Source organism: Anoplophora glabripennis, unplaced genomic scaffold, assembly GCF_000390285.2.
Source record: "Anoplophora glabripennis isolate ALB-LARVAE unplaced genomic scaffold, Agla_2.0 scaffold120, whole genome shotgun sequence".
Classification (NCBI taxonomy): Eukaryota; Metazoa; Arthropoda; class Insecta; order Coleoptera; family Cerambycidae; genus Anoplophora; species Anoplophora glabripennis.
In genome coordinates this window covers 321180-341880 of record NW_019416214.1, presented here as the reverse complement: position 1 = coordinate 341880, position 20701 = coordinate 321180, and the positions used below count along the sequence as shown (strand labels likewise).

General features: G+C 32.1%; 1 protein-coding gene across 1 annotated transcript in view; it reads left to right on the top strand.

Moving 5' to 3' along the window:
* The window catches only part of LOC108907827 (heterogeneous nuclear ribonucleoprotein C), a 447713-nt gene extending 430681 nt beyond the window's left edge, over positions 1-17032 (top strand). The window contains exon 11 of the mRNA XM_018711644.1: positions 15376-17032. Within this exon, the coding sequence (XP_018567160.1) occupies positions 15376-15711 (336 nt within the window). The 3' untranslated portion in view covers positions 15712-17032. The remainder of the gene's footprint in view (positions 1-15375) is intronic.
* The last annotated feature ends 3669 nt before the right edge of the window (positions 17033-20701 follow it).

Sequence of the window (20701 nt, the reverse complement as noted above, 5' to 3'; positions counted from 1 at the left end):
ATCTCATAAAAATTGTTGTTGTAACAATGTAGAATTGCACATACAAAATAATAAAATCCTAACGCGAGCATTTGTAGTTTCTAGAGCAGCAGACCTACATAAAGAGCATCAGTTGAGCAGCCACTTGAAAGGCTACGCCTATGTTCTTATAATTTTATTATCTTACTTTTAGTCGTAGGATGCACTCACAATAAAAAGTACAAGTATTGCAGGCTAACTTATTCTCTACAGGGTGTAAGAAGTTTGACTGCCTACTTCGGCATGAGATGGAGTAATCTTAAATGAACAAAAAAGTTGTATATTACAGGGGCGTCAGATTAACAGTTTTCAAAATACAGCGAGTATTAATATTGGGGAGTTTCATCACAATGTGACGACAACGCTTACCACCACGTGTACACGCGGCATACTTGTCCTACGGAAAAAAATTAAACAGCTGTGAAACATTTAGTAAATTTCAAAACAATTGTTTTCCAGTTTTTAAATAAATAAAATAAAACGTATCAATTTTGTAGTACGAAGGTAGTGGTGTGCTTAAATTTTAGCTGGAATTTTAGTAATCTCTTAAAACAGGAACTTAACTTTTAATACAATTATGTATTTGAAAAATGTGTAATTAAAGTACCCAAAGATTCACGTCGTCCAAATAATCATACGTATTTAAAATAATTTAGGTACTTACCAAAAGCAAAATTCAGTAATTTTTAAACGCACAAGTACAAAACAAACTACAACATATGCTCAAAATGTCCTCCACCATTTTCGATGCATGCACGACACCTTCGAATCCACTTTTTGGGCACTCGCTGGAAAACATCTCAAAAAAAGGAAATAGTGGTACGCAAAAAACACTCCGACACGGTCGAATCCAGATACCAACTAAATTGCGTATTGGTGGTTGCCTCGTGTTAATAAACCGCCACGCCGTTGTCACATTAATCGATATGAATTTTATCGAATTTTAAATTTATTACAATGCTGATTATTTTTTAGAATTAAGCGTAAATAAGTTCAAAAAGTTAAAAATATTATATTTTATGGTATTCTATGCACACAGTATTCCTTAATTAATCGACTTTTGTTCATCAAGTTGCAGATTTTGATATTTTTTTTTCTCGAAAATGATTGAGTTTAGGACTCATGCCATATAAGGTTTTTTTGTTTATTTTAATGTATTCTATCGCCTGTTAAATTTAAGGCAGCCAAACTTTCTAACACAATGTATACGAAACGTTATTAAATCTAAAATCACAAAAAATAATAAGTAGCTTTTATTTGATATTCATCCTATTTCTTCAGAAAATGCTATCAAATATGCTAAAATTTCAGTGACTCAGTAGATCAGTAACTCCGGTGTCAATGCTCTTAAATCTCGTTTGTCATCGCCATATTCAAATTGTCCAAATTATTAGGATTCAATCCATTTTTTAAACATCCTGTATAGGTCCATTTTTATATATCTACTTACGAGACGATATATTTTTTCGAACAAGTATAATTATGAATTATATGAAATTGTTGCAATAAAATTAAAATTAATTTATGAAAATCGATATATGTTACTGATTCGTGATTAATATTCATAAAAATATGAAATGAATAAAAATTTTTTGTAAATATCCATCTGACGTTCCAATGTCATTAATATTGTTTACAAAGAAACGTTTAATTTATATAACGGCGCTTGAAGTGCGAAACAGGATTACGTAGACAACAAAAGGTCAAATTCTTGTCATTATTAATGGAAATTGAGAAAATGTAGGTGCATAGATTAGGACACAATGAATAATGAAATAGAAAGCGAATTGTTAGCGGAAAACTTGGTCTCTTTGTAAACGATGACAAAAGAAGCAAAAACCAATTCCCTAATTTAAATAAACATCTTAAAGTAATATTGTTACAAATGCGAATTATAAAGTGGATCTTAAGATGTTATTGTTCAAACTGTCATCTGCGAGTTCAAACTCTTCGCATTTAGGGCTTTTAAGCGAATTCTTCGCGAATATAAATTAGGAATTCATTCCGTCTAGTCCTTTCAATTGGAAAACAAAGAGCGCCGAATCTAAACAGGCTTTGGAGGAAGTAAAAACGTATTTACATAGCCGCTTAAACAAAAAAAAAGGAAGCTTGTCACTTGGATACACATGGCTCGTTATCTGCCAATCTACAAATAGAACGTTCTTTCATGCGACTCTCTCAAAGTTATAGATAAGCTCAGAGAACCAAATGCGGCGTACAGTAGTGTACCTCTCAAAGGGAACTCATTCAAGATAGCCACTCACCTGTTCTCTAGAAATTTAAGACGACTTTTTCAGAGTTACTCATACGCATACTTTTTATTCATTTTCTTAACACCAAAAGTAGTTTCATAACGTACGTATGTACAGGGCGGATCAGATTTAACGTCCGGCCATAGAATATGTGATAGAACCGAAACTTAAAAAATAAATTAAAATAAATTGAGATTTATACAAAAATAAATAATAAACAGTCAATTCCTGGGAATATTCTTGATAGATTTTCAGAATATTGGAAAAAATAAACTATGTAAGACAACAAAAAAGTTCCATATACAGGCTGTTACAAATTCGCTTCTCACTACAGGGATCTCGGAAATGGTAAGAGATACGAAGTAGCTTAAATGGGGGCAAAGTTGCGCAATCATGAGACCAACATTATGCCTCTAAAAATGTTTAGTTTTGGAAATATTTGAAAAAAAACGAAATTTTTTAAATCGGTTTTTGTTTAATTTCAGCCTTGTTTGAGGTGATTGAAAAAAGAATAACGTGGCAACTTTTTGCCCTCTATCGAATGGCATAATGAATTTTTATATGTAACGTTTCATCTCTTCAGGTCCATCATCATTTTATTTTTTTTAAATACGACTAGAAATTTTATTACACTTTTTGCAAGCCTCCAAGACCCTCAGTACTGCACTGCCTGAGCTCGAACCAGATTCAGGCGTTTTGTTTCGAAAAATTCATCTTCAATGTAATCGTTCCAAATTTATCAAATTTTTTTGAAATCCACCTAGTTATTTAAACTATTACCATCACACGTTACAACATAAAACATTATTAAAGTGTATTAAAAAAAACAAAGTAAGGAATAATAGAATAAATAAATCTTTAACATATTTAAAAATGAAACGTCATTCCTAGTTTTGAGAATGCAACTAGATGGTTTTTCTAAAAGTTGCCGATACTTCTTTTAAGGTACTATGGTCCTCTTTCAAGTAAAAATTGTTATAATTTTTCCATGAAGCTTATAATTTTAAATAAAAAATATCGCTTGATATTTTTGGTATTCATATCAGATTCACGTCACATTCGATTATTTTTTTTTAGTGAAATTCTTTAAAGTGTAAAGCAGGCTTAAAGAAACATATAACACTTCCCGTTTGACTTATTTATTTTATTATGTTAGTCTAGTCACAACCAAAAAAGCTTTTACACAAATATCCGTTTGATGCGAAAATATGAAAAATACTATTTTTCAGCTTCATCACCAAGTATCTCATTTTCGGAAAATATTCATTTGAAACACCTTATGAAGTTTCCAGAGTACTATCAATGCTGTCGGGTCCTACTTTAAATCTAATCGACCCTGTATATACTATTTAAAAAAATTAAATTTAATTGGAGATTGTGCTGGAAATTATAGAAAACTTATATTTAAGTGTGATATTTTTTATTCACAATAGTTTTGAAAAGAGTCATCTTCTTCGCACTGGATATCGGATAATTTGGGAAATATCGACTAGAATACTTACAATTTGTTTTCAAATTTAATTTCGTATTATAGTAAATATTATTTCGTTAAAGATTCTTCTTCTGTGAAACTTTTAAAACAAAATATAAGATAAAATGCTATTGCCTCTACCCCAGACATGTGACTGACAAAAAGGCACAGTATTTTAATAGAATTGTACAGAAGATAAAATAGTGCCTTGACAGTTTAATTACTCCTGTCTCGATTACAACGCTTCCTAGCTTTTTCACATACAATATTTAAGTAATGTCTTGTCTTAGAAGTGAGTTAATTTTGTTTGCTAGAAACGGTCACAATGTAATACATGTTCCTAAAACTCTTTAAGCATTAATTTGGAATTAAATGTTTTGAAAATATCTATTTTCAATGTTTTTATTGGAGGAAGTATTGTTTTAAAGATAAAACTACAAAATTTTATACAAGGTGGTCTTATATTGTGATAGTACCTATGGGTACAAATAAGGATATATTTCTTGGAATATCTTTTGAGAAATCTTCGTATTCACTAATTTAGGTAGTATTTTTCAAATCACCAGTGTAGCGTATGAATCGTTTTAAGGATGGATTTCACTATTTCATTTTCAACACTTTTATTTTTACCCCATTTCAGGGATTTTTCTATACTGTTGAGGAAACAATATTATTTAATTTTGAGAAATTTGGTTCTAAATTAAATATAAGGGTGTATTTGTTAGATTTCATAATATTGATGATGATAAATTTATTATTACGTAACCAATTCATCCTCTTAAAATGTTTAGGAAGAAATAGTAACATACACCCTCTAAAACTACCGGTAACTTTAAGTTCAAAATATAAATAAGATATCTCAAAAACATTTTTAAGATATTGCACAAAAACATATCTATCAATTCTCTGTTAGGAGAAATATCACTTAAGTTTTAAATAATGAAAAGGTACCCCCTACCCTATTTTCGAAAACAATAACGGAACCACAAAAACTGATACAGCGCGTTTTCCATTTATAACTTTTTTGTACCTACTATGTGCCTACCTACTTAATTCTTTTTTTTTTTGTTTTGAAAGTTTTGTAAGGAGCTTTTCTGTGTACGTAGAATCCAGTACCATATATGAAATATTTATTTAACTATTGCTTTGTCAATCAAAACTGTTATAACAAACTATACTGTAAATCTCTGAAATCACGATAAAATTTTGCCAGTCCTGTTTTCGGGGCTATTTGCTGTACGTTTATCTGAAGTTTCTTTTAACAACCGATTGTAGTTACGAACAAAAAAAATATATTAAAAATCGTAACCTAAACACTGTATTCGAATGAGTGCAATTAAGTTTTTAGCGCAGTAGCTAAATAAACGTTTGTTTGCTTATATAAATACAAATTATGACATTGTTTGAAAAGAAATTTTCCACAGGTTTAAAAAATATAGAAGAGTTTTGTTCAGTTATTTTAGTACCTTTTCAGTTTAAAATTGAATTTTATATTAGGTATAGTATACAATGTACTCTTAAAAACTCAACGCAATATATTGTTTTTTGGAAAATGGTATTAAACTGTAACTAAAATAATTATCCTTAACGCTCTATCTCAAAAACCTCAAAAATAAAGGATAATATTAGACAAGAATAAAATAATGTTTCATCTATCTCTGAATTTAAGTTAGTTTTTTAAAACACCCTAGCACCCTAGTTTGGTTAGCAACAAAGGCGAGTCTTAAAAACGTCTTTAACTTCAACAATTTTATTGGCCTACACAAGTCACCAAAAATCCGAAATACAGTGACCGTAACAGTTTTATACCAAAGTATAACTGGATATTGAATCCTAAATACATTAAGCCTACCTAACCGACAAATTCCTTAACAACGGAAGAGATTTTTTTTTAAATACATACACAAAGGAACGTAGAACTTCCTAATGGGAATAATTCATCCGTTAAAGAACCATTCCACCACTTAGCACTCACCGTCCCTCAGTTTTAATGAGGTCTGAAATTACCATTCGGTAAGTCTTAAAATCCTCGGCGAAGGATGTGTGGAGTTCGCCGGAGCGCGAGATGTCATGCTAATTGTCAACCTAAAACGATCCAGGTCTGGCCGAGTGGTTCCCCAGGCTCCGTTACACGAGCGCTCCTTCTCTTTACCTTATCGTAATTATTTCCGACTTGCTGCAACTCGGAGATCTAAGATAGAGATAATTATCTCGTTGTCTGTTTTGTTCATGTTGTTAAGTATAGCAAACTATGGTTTCATGACGGTGGCGGCTTTCATGCAGGTTCACCCCGGTCTCCAAGGGTTATTCGAGTCGATATTTACTGATGAAACTGCTCAATTACGGCGATATCAAGTCTTAAAATTATTAGGCAAAAGTAGAACTGGAGCTTTATAAAACTAATTTTAATCAAAAAGCATATATGCGCTTCATGCTGCTGAAATTTATTTGACCCTTCATGTGTAGTGGTAGAACGGTATCATTTTGAGAATATTGGGAATTTAAAATATAAATCAGGGACAGATGTACCATGCCAGGTATGTGTAACAAATAAAAATTCAATAAAATCGATTTATGAATGGATAGGGCCTAATACAGGGTGTTTCAATGAACACGTATTACGCCGCTCGTGGAGAGATTCATCGTCCAAAAAAAATCCTAGTAACAGCTCTACAGTACAGGGTGCGCAATTTTTTGTTTTCTGTTTTTTTTTTCTAGACAATTTCTGTGTTTTGAATGAAATTTACGTGATGGTGCCATTTCTTACCATTTTTTGTTACTATCTTCAGGTACATTTAAACAATAAATATCGTCTTAAATCTATTAACAAAAGACGATGATGTTAATTAAATACACTACATAATAAAATTGTATTTATTTTCAAAGTAAAAAGTAAATTCGATATTAGTGCTATCAAACTTTCACTTCATTTGTTGGAATTTTTAAATTAAATTTTGAATTTGTTTGAATAGGTTAATGGGTACCTTTAAAATAAAATAAAACTACTAAAGCTATTTTTTAAAAAACCATCTTACACTTGTTAGAATGAAATATTAAACGAATTGAAGAAGAAAGATTATGATTAGAAACGACTTGGTTGTCTAGCAACTATTAATGTTTTTTTTTCTGCTTATGCACGCTTTTTGGAGGTGTCTCTCTTGCAATATTGTTGTAATCGTAAGAAATGGATAGGTATATCCAAATACTTATTTACATGGTACTTCACTGAAAATATGAATTTTTCCATTATATCTGCAAAAAATAACGGTCATGCAACAATGAAATTGATGCCATCGGATTGGCATATTCTTTTATTACGGGATACCTATAAAAATTATAGAGGGCTGTCTCCAAAAAAAAAAACACAGTGCATTGTCCAAATGGGTAATCATTTTATTGTGCAGCTTAAAATGCGATGGAGGTGGTGTACTGATAGCCGTACGTGAGGATCTGTTTGCTGTAGCTCGCCCGGAATTTTTCAGCGACGCAGAAGATATGTGGATTTCTATTCATTTAAGTGGTAATAAATTGCTTCATGTGTGTTGTGTTTATTTGCCTCCTGGAGATGAAGTGGCTAATTCTTATTTTACTACTAAATTACAATCCATTCTTCATAAAATATCCAGTGATTATATACTAATTTGTGGTGATTTTAATCTGCCTTTAATAAAGTGGGTACCAAATGATATCCATAAAACATATCTTTTTGCTACAAATGTTGATAGGAAATCTAGTGATCTTATAGATGCAATGTCATTAGCAGAGCTTATGCAATTTAATTCGCATGTTAATTCTCATTCTCATATTCTTGATCTAATTTTTTGCAATAATTTCAATGTAAAAAGAATAACTAATAGTGATTCTCCTCTGGTGCCCCCTGATCTTCATCATCCTCCACTAGAATTTTATTTTTCTTGTTCTGCTGTTGGTTTTTTATCCAATAAAATAACCTGTCATAATTTTAATTTTAGAAAAGCTAATTGTATCATTATATGTAATTCCCTAGTTGATATTAATTGGCATGGTATATTGAATAAAAGTTCACTAGATGAAGCCGTCAGTTGTTTTTATGATGAGCTAAATCGCATTTTTTCATTACATGTACCTAAGGCTAAAATTAAATTTCGTAATTATCCTAGTTACTTTTCTATGGCTACTATCACTACTGTCAAAGAGAAAATAAAGTATCATAAAAAATGGAAAATGTATAAGAATGAACTAGATCATATTAAATTTATTTCCTTAAGACGTCGTAGTAAACAGATGATACTAAATGATTATAGAAAGTATATAAGTTCTGTGGAGGAGGATGTTCGGTCAAATCCAAAGAAGCTGTGGCATTTTGTGTCTAACTTTAAACGTAACAATGGCATTCCCAATGTGATGCATTATAATGATTGTACCGCTATGGGACCCAGTGTGTGTGACCTTTTTTCAACCTATTTTCGAAGTGTTTATGAACCTTATCATCAGGTGCCTTTTAAATCTTTTCTAAATACTGGTAGCGTCAACATCAATTCAATTCATTTAACTGAACAGGATGTATTTAATAAACTTAACAAAATCAATGTCAACAAAGGCGCCGGTCCAGATGGTATACCTGCTTACTTTATTAAAAATTGTGCTACAGCCCTATATGTACCATTAACCATTTTATTTAATATGTCTCTCACATTAGGGGAATTTCCATCAATGTGGAAAAAAGCATATCTCATTCCAATCTATAAGAACACCGGAGATAGAAACTGTGTGAAGAATTATAGAGGTATTAGTAAACTATCCATATTCAGTAAAGTACTAGAATCCATAATTTACGATGCTCTGTTTGAATCTCTAAAAAATATTATAATTGTTGAACAACATGGATTTTTTTCTAAGCGTTCCATAGATACTAACCTCTTAAGCTATAGTGATTATATTCGCAATTCCATGGACAAGAGAATCCAGGTTGACGCCGTATATACCGATTTCAGTAAAGCTTTTGACAAAATTGATCATAATATATTAATTGTTAAGTTAGCGGGAATCGGTGTGCACGGTGAACTTTTACGTTGGTTTACATCTTATATATATAACAGATCTCAAATGGTTGCAATAAATGGTCATTTTTCCAATACAGTCCACATTACATCTGGTGTTCCCCAGGGTTCCCATCTTGGACCCCTCTTATTTCTTATTTATATCAACGACTTAGCCGAATGTATCAAATACTCTAAGTTTCTCCTCTATGCAGACGATCTGAAAGTTTTTCGCGCAGTTTCATCTCTAATTGATTGCCAGGGTATTCAGCAGGACATCAACCGGATTGAGCAATATTGTAATAGGTTTAAATTATTTTTAAACATTAATAAGTGCCATTCAATTACATTCACTAAAAATATTAGTCCCTACATCTTTAATTACCAGATTAATAATGAGGAGCTTCGGCGTGTCTCAGAAATAAAAGATTTAGGCGTTATATTTGACAGTAGGTTGAGTTTTGGTCACCATATTGATTATGTTTGTCGAAAATGTAATGGAATGTTGGGTTTCATTTTCAGGACGTGCAGGGAATTTAGAGACGAAAAGTCTCTTAAATCTTTGTACTATGCCTATGTTTATAGCAGACTTAATTTTGCATGTGTAATTTGGAGTCCGAATTATAACATATACAAATTGAGACTGGAAAGAGTTCAGAACAGATTTGTGCGTTACCTTAATCTCAGGGTCAACGGTATTTATAATGTTGATGACATATCAGCTACTAAACAACAATTTAATATCGTCCCTTTGGAACAAAAAAGGATTCACACTGATTTTATTATTTTATTTAAATTATTGAATAATTTATTAGACTGTCCCTATTTAATTTCTTTACTGAATTTTCATGTTCCTTCTAGAAATACGAGGACGACTAATTTATTTAGCACACCAACCCAACATACCAATCTCGGACTAAATAGTCCACTGTATAGAATGACTGTTAATTATAATATGTACTTTGTCGATTCTAATATTGATATTTTTAATACTACTCTCAGCAGTTTCAAAAGATTTATTAGGAATATTCAGTTCCTTTAATTAACTTTTTACTTATTTTTGTACATTTTTTCACTGATGTATCCATTTCCTGTTAGTTTTTTTTTGTTTTGTTTACACTATGTTCACAATTGTATTAGTGGATGCAGTTTTGGGCAGCAAGCCTGTTTGCATTCCAAATGTGATAAATAAAATAAATAAATTGTGTATTATACATAGTACAAAGCACCTGTATGTAACAATTCCTTTGATTTCATTTTACAGAGTTCTTTCGAGTTTTCGAAACATGTTACCACGAATCCGATGAAATATAAGTCGAGAAATGACCAAAAGCCGGTGTCTCGCATTCGTCCTGTATCAGCATGAAGCATATCTAGTTATTAGGCAGCCCTTATTTTATATCAGTTATTACAATGTACTAAATTGTGTTATATTGGTCTTTACATATTGTGATAATGTTTTTTAATAAACTTTGCTTTGGCTTCACTGCTGTTTTATTTAAAAAGTGAAATTTCATGAATTTTTCGTTCAGAACAATCAAACTAAAACAGTTCAATTCATTAAAAATCATAAAATTCAAATTATACTAGTCTTCAGGTGATCTTGAATCATTCTGGATAAGTCCAGAACGAGAGAGAATTGGCAGGGGTACAACCACAAAAAATTCAACAAAAAAGTCTAGTCTATTTTATTTGAAGTTTAAATTTGATTGGCAATTTCTAATCTGGAGCGAGAGGAAATTTTTTGACTATCTTTTGTTAAAAATTGACAAAAAATGGAACAAAAAATTCGTAAGGGGGGCGGAGGGTAAATTTTTTATAGCAAAAAAGTGAGCAAAAAATTCGGTGGGAGGGCGGAGGGGAAATTTTTTATAACAAAAAAGGGAGCAAAAAATTTAACAAAAAATCCTCGCTATTTTCCTTAAAATTTAATTGAAATTTGTATTTTTGTTTTTTGTTAAAAATTGACAAAAAAATGGAACAAAAAATTCGGTAGGGGGGCGGAGGGGAAATTTTTTATAGCAAAAAAGGGAGCAAAAAATTCGGAGGGAGGGCGGAGGGGAAATTTTTTATAACAAAAAAGGGAGCAAAAAATTTAACAAAAAAACCTCGCTCTTTTCCTTAAAATTTAATTGAAATTTGTATTTTTGTTTTTTGTTAAAAATTGACAAAAAATGGAACAAAAAATTCTGTAGGGGGGCGGAGGGGAAATTTTTTATAGCAAAAAAGGGAGCAAAAAATTCGGAGGGAGGGCGGAGGGGAAATTTTTTATAACAAGAAAGGGAACAAAAAATTTAACAAAAAAAACCTCGCTCTTTTCCTTAAAATTTAATTAAAATTTGTATTTTTGTTTTTTGTTAAAAATTGACAAAAAATGGAACAAAAAATTCGGAAGGGGGGCGGAGGGGAAATTTTTTATAGCAAAAACGGGAGCAAAAAATTCGGTGGAAGGACGATGGGGAAATTTTTTATAACAATAAAGGGAGCAAAAAGTGTTACAATAAAAAATCCTCGCTCTTTTCCTTAAAATTTAATTTAAACTAGTACTTTTATTTCACTGAACAAAAAAGTGCCTGCTGGTCTATAACAAAAGAGAGACAAAAATACATTTCGCCAGGGAAAAAAATAATTTGTTTTCTTCATACGAATTTTTGCGCTGCGTTTCCTTGTAGTCACGTTGATCGAAGCAACATCAAAAATATACTCCCAGCCCCAGACAATCTATTTTCAACGTCTAGGTACTGGGAACATACATCTTTGAATGCTGCTCCTTCTGTCTGTACAGCTTCTTGCGGAAATCCTGCTGAAAAAAAAATATCAAAAATGTTTATATCAGCAATATTGTTAACTTAAGCTTCAACGAAAAACATATATCAGAACTGAATTGGACAGGGTTTGATTAGTAAAATTGATTTTTTTCAAAATTTTCTGCCAACATTTCGAGATGTTTGAACCCTACATATAATTTGCGAGTAAATCTGTTTTGGCAGTCGTTTTACTACAGCCTTACTCTACTTTTGCACCATGTCGCATGGCTATGTCTAGGTCCGCTTAATGACTTCATATTTAATTTTATATTTAAGGGATGTTTGCAATCCTCCAAATGCTTTGCGAGTAAATCTGTTTCGGCAGTCGTAAAGCCTTACACTATTTTAGATACCATATCGTATTCCTGGATCTAGGTGCGGTTAGTAGCTACTTAATGTAATATTTAAGAGTATGTTTCTAACCCTTCAAAGAATTTGCGCGAGTAAATCTGTTTCAGTAGCCGATTTAATTAATAAAGCCTTACTCTTTTTTATGTACCATGTCGTTGTCTTATATTTAAGAGATGTTTAGTACTGTCTTACTCTAATTTAAGCACTTTGGGATGCTTTGTAGTGTGCACATCCAATTGAGCTGGGCTTTTAATTACACCTGGTGGTTTTGCAACGTAATTGTATGTTTAAAAAAAACGTACAAACGTGGTGTGATAGATTATGCTTTAATTGCACCATTTGTTAATGAGAAGTTCAACTAAAATCTCGTACCACTACCCTTCTTATTTAAGTTAAAAGGGAGATAAAGTGGGGTTATTTCAATAGAAATTTTCTGGAATAATGTTCATAGTTTATTACGTCACAAGTTTGATGACGCACTATTTGAATAAAAATTATTAAAATCAAATAAAAGCTTGCATAAAGAGTTACTAGTGGAATGGTTTGTAGAGTTTGCATTAATTTTCATTGCAGAATAGTATTCAGTTACAAAACATTACAATTTTTTTATGCAATCACCCCATTGGTAGTTTCAAGAGCTTCAGCCAATTTAAAGCCGAAAAAATAACTGAAAGGTCTTTAAATTTTTGCGTTGTTGTCACTATAAATATGTTCATTACTAAGAACGGCTCAGTGTATACGTACGCCAGGAAATATAGAGTTGGACGCGACTTTTTGTTTCGGCAAGCTGAATTTATCACTATAGATGCTAGATATTATGTATAATAACATATTAGTTTCCACAGTCATAAAAATGGGGGAAGATTGTTTACAGGCTGGTTAATTGTATAATTTTTACGTAAATTCACGTTTTTCGCTTATAACTTTTTTCCGTTCATTTCCACGAGAAAACAGTAAAGTACTTTTTTTTCCACTTCAAAAGACCTACAATTAGATCAAAAGTTATAAACAGAAGAAGTTTATTTATGACTTTTGAATTAAAGATTTATAAACTGCGTTATTGTTACCAGAACGCTTTGGTATCGCATCCTCTAATTCCTTATCACTAATAATAACTCACACGAAATCTGGAATCGGTAAGTTGAATAGTTTACAAGTTTTGGCCTTATAAACAAATTAACTAATTATTAGTCTGGACGATCCCGAGCATCTTCCACAATCGCACTGATTTTTTTCATGGCAGATTTCATAATAATACATTGAAATCTATAATATTTTTTTTAATTTCAAATTTGCAACCTGAAAAGTTTTTTTTATTTTTTAGCCTTAATTGCAAAATAAAATATACGACACACGCGCGTGATATAGTTATATATTATTACATATTCAGAAATCGTATGAAAGGAGCTTTAAGTTAAAAAAAAAATCGTAAAGATTCGTTGAAAAACAACGGAGTTACAGACTGTCAAATATATTATTTTCAAGCGAATTTCGCTTTTTTAACGGCAGCACTTAACATACTTCCACAAATAAAATATTTTTATCTGGGAAAGTACTCGGGTTGCCGTTATGACAGTTTTTTTTTTGCCGCTGCCAACCTAATTTGTTTAACAATAGGCCGTCAGCTTTGACAGTCTGTAACTCCGTTGTTTTTCAATTAATCTTGACGATTTTTTTTAACTTAAAACTCTTTTCATCAGCTTTCTGAACATGTAATAATATACACCGTGTCCACCTAGTGCGCGTAAGTCCAATATCTAGGTTAATAAAAGATATAACTTAATTTTTTTTCTACAGAGTTGCCTGCTTTCCCGAGCTGCACAAAATGAAAATATATAAAATATATTTGCATATACAGGGTGTTCAGTTTTTCCTGGGCAGGTACCAACTTAATTTTTTTAAATGGATACCTATACTTTTTATAGCATTATCGAATTCTACGTGCAAAATTAACGGGAAATTGTGTTATGATCCCTAATAAAATATTGATAGTTTTCGAGATAATCCGGTATTTTACATAAAAATTGATTTTTTGCAAAAACTACGCAACTTAGGTATAGGGAAAGCTATTAAACAATTGTAGGGTCTGCAGAAAGGCATCTAATGAAATCATAAAACACAGGGTGTTCTATTTGAAAAAGTCGAGATTTTTCAAATTTTAAATTATCAGGTTAGGCACGATTTTTTTGCCCCCTGTATATCGCAGGTCAACTTTTGATACGTTTTTTTAAAGAGCCATCTTCACTTTACAGTTCCTGAAAAAAAATAATTTCTAGCTGTCATACAATCATAATTATGTCAACTACTAGAAGTGACGGAACAAGAAAAAAAAAATTAAAAGTCGATTATCTCGAAAACTATCAATATTTTAATAGGGGTCATAACACAAAGCCCCTTTAATTTTTCACGTAGATGCCATAAAAAATATAGATTTCCATTTAAAAAAATTTGGTACCTGCCCAGGAAAAACTGAAACCGTGCATATGCAAATATATTTTCATTTTGTGCAGCTCGGGAAAGTAGGCAACTCTGTAGAAAAAAAATAAGTAATATTTTTTATTAACCTAGATATTGGACTTACGCGCACTAGGTGGACACAGTGTATAATATCACGCGCGTGCGTCGTATATTTCATTTTGCAACTAAGGCTAAAAAATAAAAAACTCTAAGTTGCAAAATTGAAATTTAAAAAAAAATGATAGATTTCAATAATTATTATGAAATCTACCATGAAAAAAATCAGTCGGAAGATGGTCGGGATCGTCCAGACTAATAATTAGTTAATTTGTTTATAAGGCCATAACTTGTAAACTATTCAATATACTGATTTCAGATTTCGTGTGAGTTATTAGACAGTGACAAGGAATGAGAGGATGCGATGCCAAAACCTTCTGGTAATAATAAAACAGTTTATAAATTTTTAATTCAAAAGTCATAAATATACTTCTTCTGTTTATAACTTTTGATCTAATTAATATTTTTTGACGCTCGAGGGCTAGTTTTGTAGTTCCTTTGAAGACGAAAAAAAATACTTTACTGTTTTCTCGTGGAAATGAACGGGAAAATGTTATAAGCGAAAAACGTGAATTTATGTAAAAATTATACAATTAACCAGCCTGTAAACAATTTTCCCCCCATTTTTATGGCTGTGGAAACTAATATGTTATTGTACATTATCATCTATAGTGATAAATTCAGCTTGCCGAAACAAAAAATCACGAAATAGTCATTTCCCTGCTCTTTTTCCTGGCCTATATGGGCTGACAACATTAAGAAAGTCTCTATCAGTTTGTTGTTAGTTTAATATCCGTGAAAACGGACCTTAGCGCTACAATTTTAGACACCCCGTACAATTCATACTGTTATGCTTTCATGTCCCCATTTCTGCTCAATCTTATTAACCGTTGTTAGCGGCCTAACTTGACTGGGATCTATACAGGAACCTCTCATTGTTTCAGGATAACAAGGGCGCCGTCACCTGCGAAAGGGAGAAAGAAAACGGGGTAGGAAATCACGAGCACGATTTCATGGAGAACGGCCGTGACGGCCTCACGGGCTCACCCGATTCGGCCAACTCCCGCAACGACAAAGAACTGGAAGACTTAATGGAGGTCGACGCCGCTCCCAAGACCTGCATAATGCATGCGCTCAGCATTGTTAGTGCGCCCGCCCCCCAGCCGGGCGCCTCGCCGCCGCCGCTGGCCGCCGTCGCCCCCCACACCGAGAACGGGGACGGCTGGAAGCCCCAGGGGCACACGCTGCTCCCGCCCAAGTTACAACAAGAACCCTATTAGTAAACTCGTTTTGTTGGGCGACATTATAGGCTAAATTAAATATATCATTATACTATATATAACATCACCTACCTTAGTTCGTAGGTGTTCTTTTAAGGCCGTTACCCACTTTGTTTTGTTTTGAATCCGAAATCGCATACCAAATGTTTGATGTGGACGTGTCATTGCCCACTTTGCATTAGTTGTTTTGGAAGGGGCGATCCCTGAGCCAAGTACAAACATTGCGAGGAACTTTCAGGGCTGATTTTACTACCCTAACATGATTACTAAGAACTTTTCTTAATTACTCAAAAGCTGTTGAAAATATACACTTCAAAATTGGTACAGTGCAGTTTCCTTGTCTTCGCGATAGTTTGCTGCATCTATTTCAGTCTTACAGAAAGATGTAAGAAAAGGGCGGTAAAGATATGGTTGTTTCCATATGAATTTAATGAGCAATAAAATCGAACTCTTCGATTTTTTTAAACTTTGGGATGTTAATCTACTTTGAATTTTAAGTTTTTTGTTTTTCCGAAAAAATTTTTAGAGCTCTGTGGCGCCACACTATAGTCTGAATCGACCTAAGTTGGCCAAAAATCTGTAGCGCCTCATAGAATAGGGCTACGGAAATTAACCAGAGCGATTTTTGAAGGTCTGAAGATGTACTTTTATGAAAAAATAACGACGAAATGCTTCCTATATGAAAAATCCTTTGAAAATCCCGCTGACACCATGGTTTTTTCAATTTTTTTTGGCTGTTTCTCCTTAAACACAATTGTAAAGGAAATTAGGAAAAAAAATTATCACAGACTATTACAGTAGTGAAAAAAAAACCTTCAATTTGGTTTTTTTAAGGAAGTTTCTAGGTGCTATAGAATCCACGTTACAACCATTTTTTAATATTTTTGGCTTGTTTCTCTTCAGGATTTAGTGAAAAGGGAACCAGGACAATGTTACATTGTACGTTATCAAATTAAAGTAAAAGACTTGTAATTTGGTTTTTTGCATGACTGTGTAGTTTTTTTTGTTAATTTTCAAGGTATCAAATGCATAAGGTAAGTCTGACACTCGACACTCAATACTTGACAAATTTTAATTTTCTATATTTTAACAGTGGCCAATCAGTTCGTCTCAAAAAGACCTACAAAACTTTTTTGTGAGCTAAAAATAATAAGACAAATCGACAAGTTATGACTATTTGAGGTTTGCAATTTTTCACAATGTTTGCAATGAAAAAATGCGGTTTTTCGCGATATTCAAATGCTTAGTACAGAAAACCAGTTCCATTTTTTTTCTTAAACTTACATGGAAATTTACCATCGAAATGGCTTATTTAAAAAATTGAAATGACAAATTTTATGAAAAAAATTGTTAGCAAACAATTTTAATAAAAGTAAAAAATTAGATTTTTAGATTTTTTTTACTTTTTTGGCTCTAATTTATTTTTTAGTAGAAGTAGGCAAAGAAAATTTCTGTACAAAAAAACTACATGAGATTCTCTTCAAAATGATGCTTTTCAAAAGTTGTTGGACTAATATTGACTGAGTATAACGGGTCAAACTTAAATGTTTTTTAAATTTTCGTCGTTTTTAACATAAATTTGAAATTCAATTCTCTACAAAATTTTTCCTATGAACTATACCGAAATTTTTCCTCGTTCTGTGTTATATGATGAAAATCCTTGAACGAATCCTTCCTTTTTTGCAAAAAATGAGACTTAAAACGTGTAAGGATAAACGCGACGAAAATCGAAAAATTGGCAAAGTTGATCGTTCAAACTTTGTCAATTCTCATCCAAAAATACTGTGCAACCTCTTTTTTTGAAGGAAATTTTATCTACTTTTTTTTGTTTGGCAATGCCTATACCTATCTTTACTCAAAAAAAAAAAAACTAGAGGCAAAAAAGTAAAAAAAAATAAAAAAAATGGAATTTTTTGCTTTTTTTCAAATTGTTTATTAACGATTTTTTGCAAGAAATTTTCCATTAAAATTTTTTAAGCAAACCATTTCGATGGGAAATTCAATTCTCTAAATAATTTTTCCTATAAACTAACTATAGCGAAATTTTGCTTCGTTTTCGAGCTACAATTAAAAGACTGAAAGGGGTGCATTTTCACCCCTATCTCCAATTTCCACCCTCTAATTTAATAGCACTCCGAGTTTTTTTCATTTAAAATGACCCTTTCAACGATTCATGCAATAAAATTGCTTGAACGTCATAGGTCCTTTAACCCTGTTTTTTTTTATATATAATCAATAGCCTGTAAATTTTGGTCCTAATTTCCTTTACAATTATGTTCAAGGACAAATAGGCAAAAAATTTGAAAAAACCATGGTTTCAGCGGTTGTCCAATTAGGTCGATTCAAAATTTATATCGTGACAGCGTTATTCCAAAAATGAAAACGCATATTTTTTTCAAGTGGCCGTCATTTTGACCCAAATTATCTTATCAAAACGTTTTTCAAAATGTGCAGAATTTTACCAGCTTTTTCTGATTTTTTCTGAATTCAAATTGCTTTCTGAAATAAATGCGAAAAACGGAGTTATTTCTTTCAAAATTTATTTTCTCAAAAACCCCAAGTTTTATTTTCACCAAATTTGGATATCTTTTTCAAGGCCAAATAAACTATCTTTTAGCCAAATGGCAATATGGCCAACTTGGTCCGTTCGAGAAATAAGGTTTCCTAAATGCATATGTCATTTTGACCCAATGACGCTTGACTAAAAGATAGCTTATTTGACCTTGAAAAACATATCCAAATTTGGTGAAATTAAAAGGCGGGGTTTTTAAAAAAATAAATTTAAAAAAACACTTTTCCGTTTTTCTCGTGGGACTCTCGAATCCCTATATCTATATAGATCCACCTTCTGCTCTAATTGTTGAGGAGTTAGAACCAAATTATTGCTAGGTAGTTTCTAACATTATCATAGTTTTTGGACTTTTACTTATGCAATGAGGAAACTGAAAATACACGAAAAGTTTTCATTGGAAATGGTTTATCCAAGTACATAAAAAAAGATTCTTTTCAACATCAAGTAACTTTTTTTGACAGTAAAAACCCTTTTAACCCCTTGTAATTTTAATACTGGTAGTTTATGCTTAAATTTTACTTGTAGATAACTGCACTATGCCCGTTTTAGTATATATTGTGTATAAGGTTCAGTCGCAAAGGTTCATCGCAAAGTCACTATATTTGACGTGAACATACCCATCTTAGATGCTACTCCTTTCTTAAAATGTAACAAGTTCTCAAAAACAGTGGAAAACGTTCTAAATGTGGAGCGTCAAATCAGAACACACCTTTCACTAGAGAAGCAATTGTATTGCAATACAATTTATCCATAAAATTTGATTACAAAATCATAAAGTTACTTACTGGAAACAAGGACTAAAATCACTTTTTACTTTAGAACCTGATATTCACTCAACTGCAGTTTGAATTGGACGATCTGAAAGTTATATAAGAACAAAATATTTCACTTTCAGTTTTTTAAATATTCATTTTGTTCAGTAAATTCAGAAATGTTTTGTTCGTAAAAGTTCAAATTTAGTTTAAAACAGCGTTTTCCTTTGGAGTTCCTGAAATAATAAAGTAATATCCACAAAATGTATAGGACAACATTAATAGTAATAAAAAAATTAAGTTATTAATGAAATATCATTTGAACGTATTGATACATACAGAATTGTATTGCTAACTTATTCTAAAGGCTCTATTATAGGGCGCGTTGTTCGGCGCGCCAATGAACTGGTTAGCTATAACTCGCTTTTTGCCGAGCCAGGGGCATTAGAACAGTATCTAGTGTGACCTACGTGACTTGCAAAACCTGACAGATCAATCGTTATATTCACCCACGTAAATGAGGCTTCCAAAACCACTAATTAAGAACCACAAGCTACCTATGATAATCAGTCTGTGGTTGTCCGAGCAGTGTGCCATATAATTAGGTTTTATAACTACTAGCGGTTACTGCGACACGGGAAAGCTAGCCATAGTGGACCGGCTTCTGTTAGTTTGCCGAACCGCTCTGTGTAAAGGCGTCTTTTGACAAAATGGAATTCAGCTAGTATTTTGCCCTTAAACCATTTTGCCAGCTGTCAGGATATTTGGAGTTTGCGCTGACTGTGGTCGACTCAAAGGAAATCAATGACAAGTTGATCTATAGCTAAATATTTGTTGAACTTCCAGTCATGGAAAGGAGCCTTAATGCATGTTAAATCCTTATTACAAATACATCTAAATCATATCCATTTTTTCTCATAATTACTCTCTCCATGCTTCCACTTAAAATTTTGGTATCTATCGAGCTTTGCACGTTTCTAACCTTGTCATCTGAAGCATCGCTTTCAGCATGTTTGTACCCATCATCTAACACGTTTATAATTTTGAGTTTATCTTTTAATACCGTACAAACAGTCCTGTCAAACAAACTCGCCATGTTCTTTTATCGAATATCGAACAGCGTTTTGCGAAACAATGAAGCTACTGACTAAAATGAAGTTTGTATTCCGTTGTTTGCAGAAGCAAAACTAATAAATTATACCAACTTGCAAGGATATGATCTTCTCATTGTGAGTCTATTACAAAAATAATAAACGAAACATATGTTCCACTGGAGGAAGCTGAGCTAATTTTAAGAAACGATTAGAATCTAATGAATCCGTTAAGAAATAAATCTTCCGGTTGGTTGACATGACAAATACACCTATCTACGTTTTTACTGGCTTATTAATAATTTAAAGATATAAAGTATATATTCCCAATATTTTAGATATATCATTCGTAAATGGACAAGTTTCGCCAACGTACCTAAAAGTAGTATTCCTCATCAACAACAGTACTTAATCTTTTCTATTACGAACTGTTTACGTTATTGTTCTAGATTAAAATGTTTAGAAAGCTGTTAGAAGGAAAATTGTACATATTTATGTGTAAAGATAAAACAATTTGACATATCATGAAACTAAAAGTTGCATAAATTTGTTTGTTGTTGAGTTAGGTTTTTTGA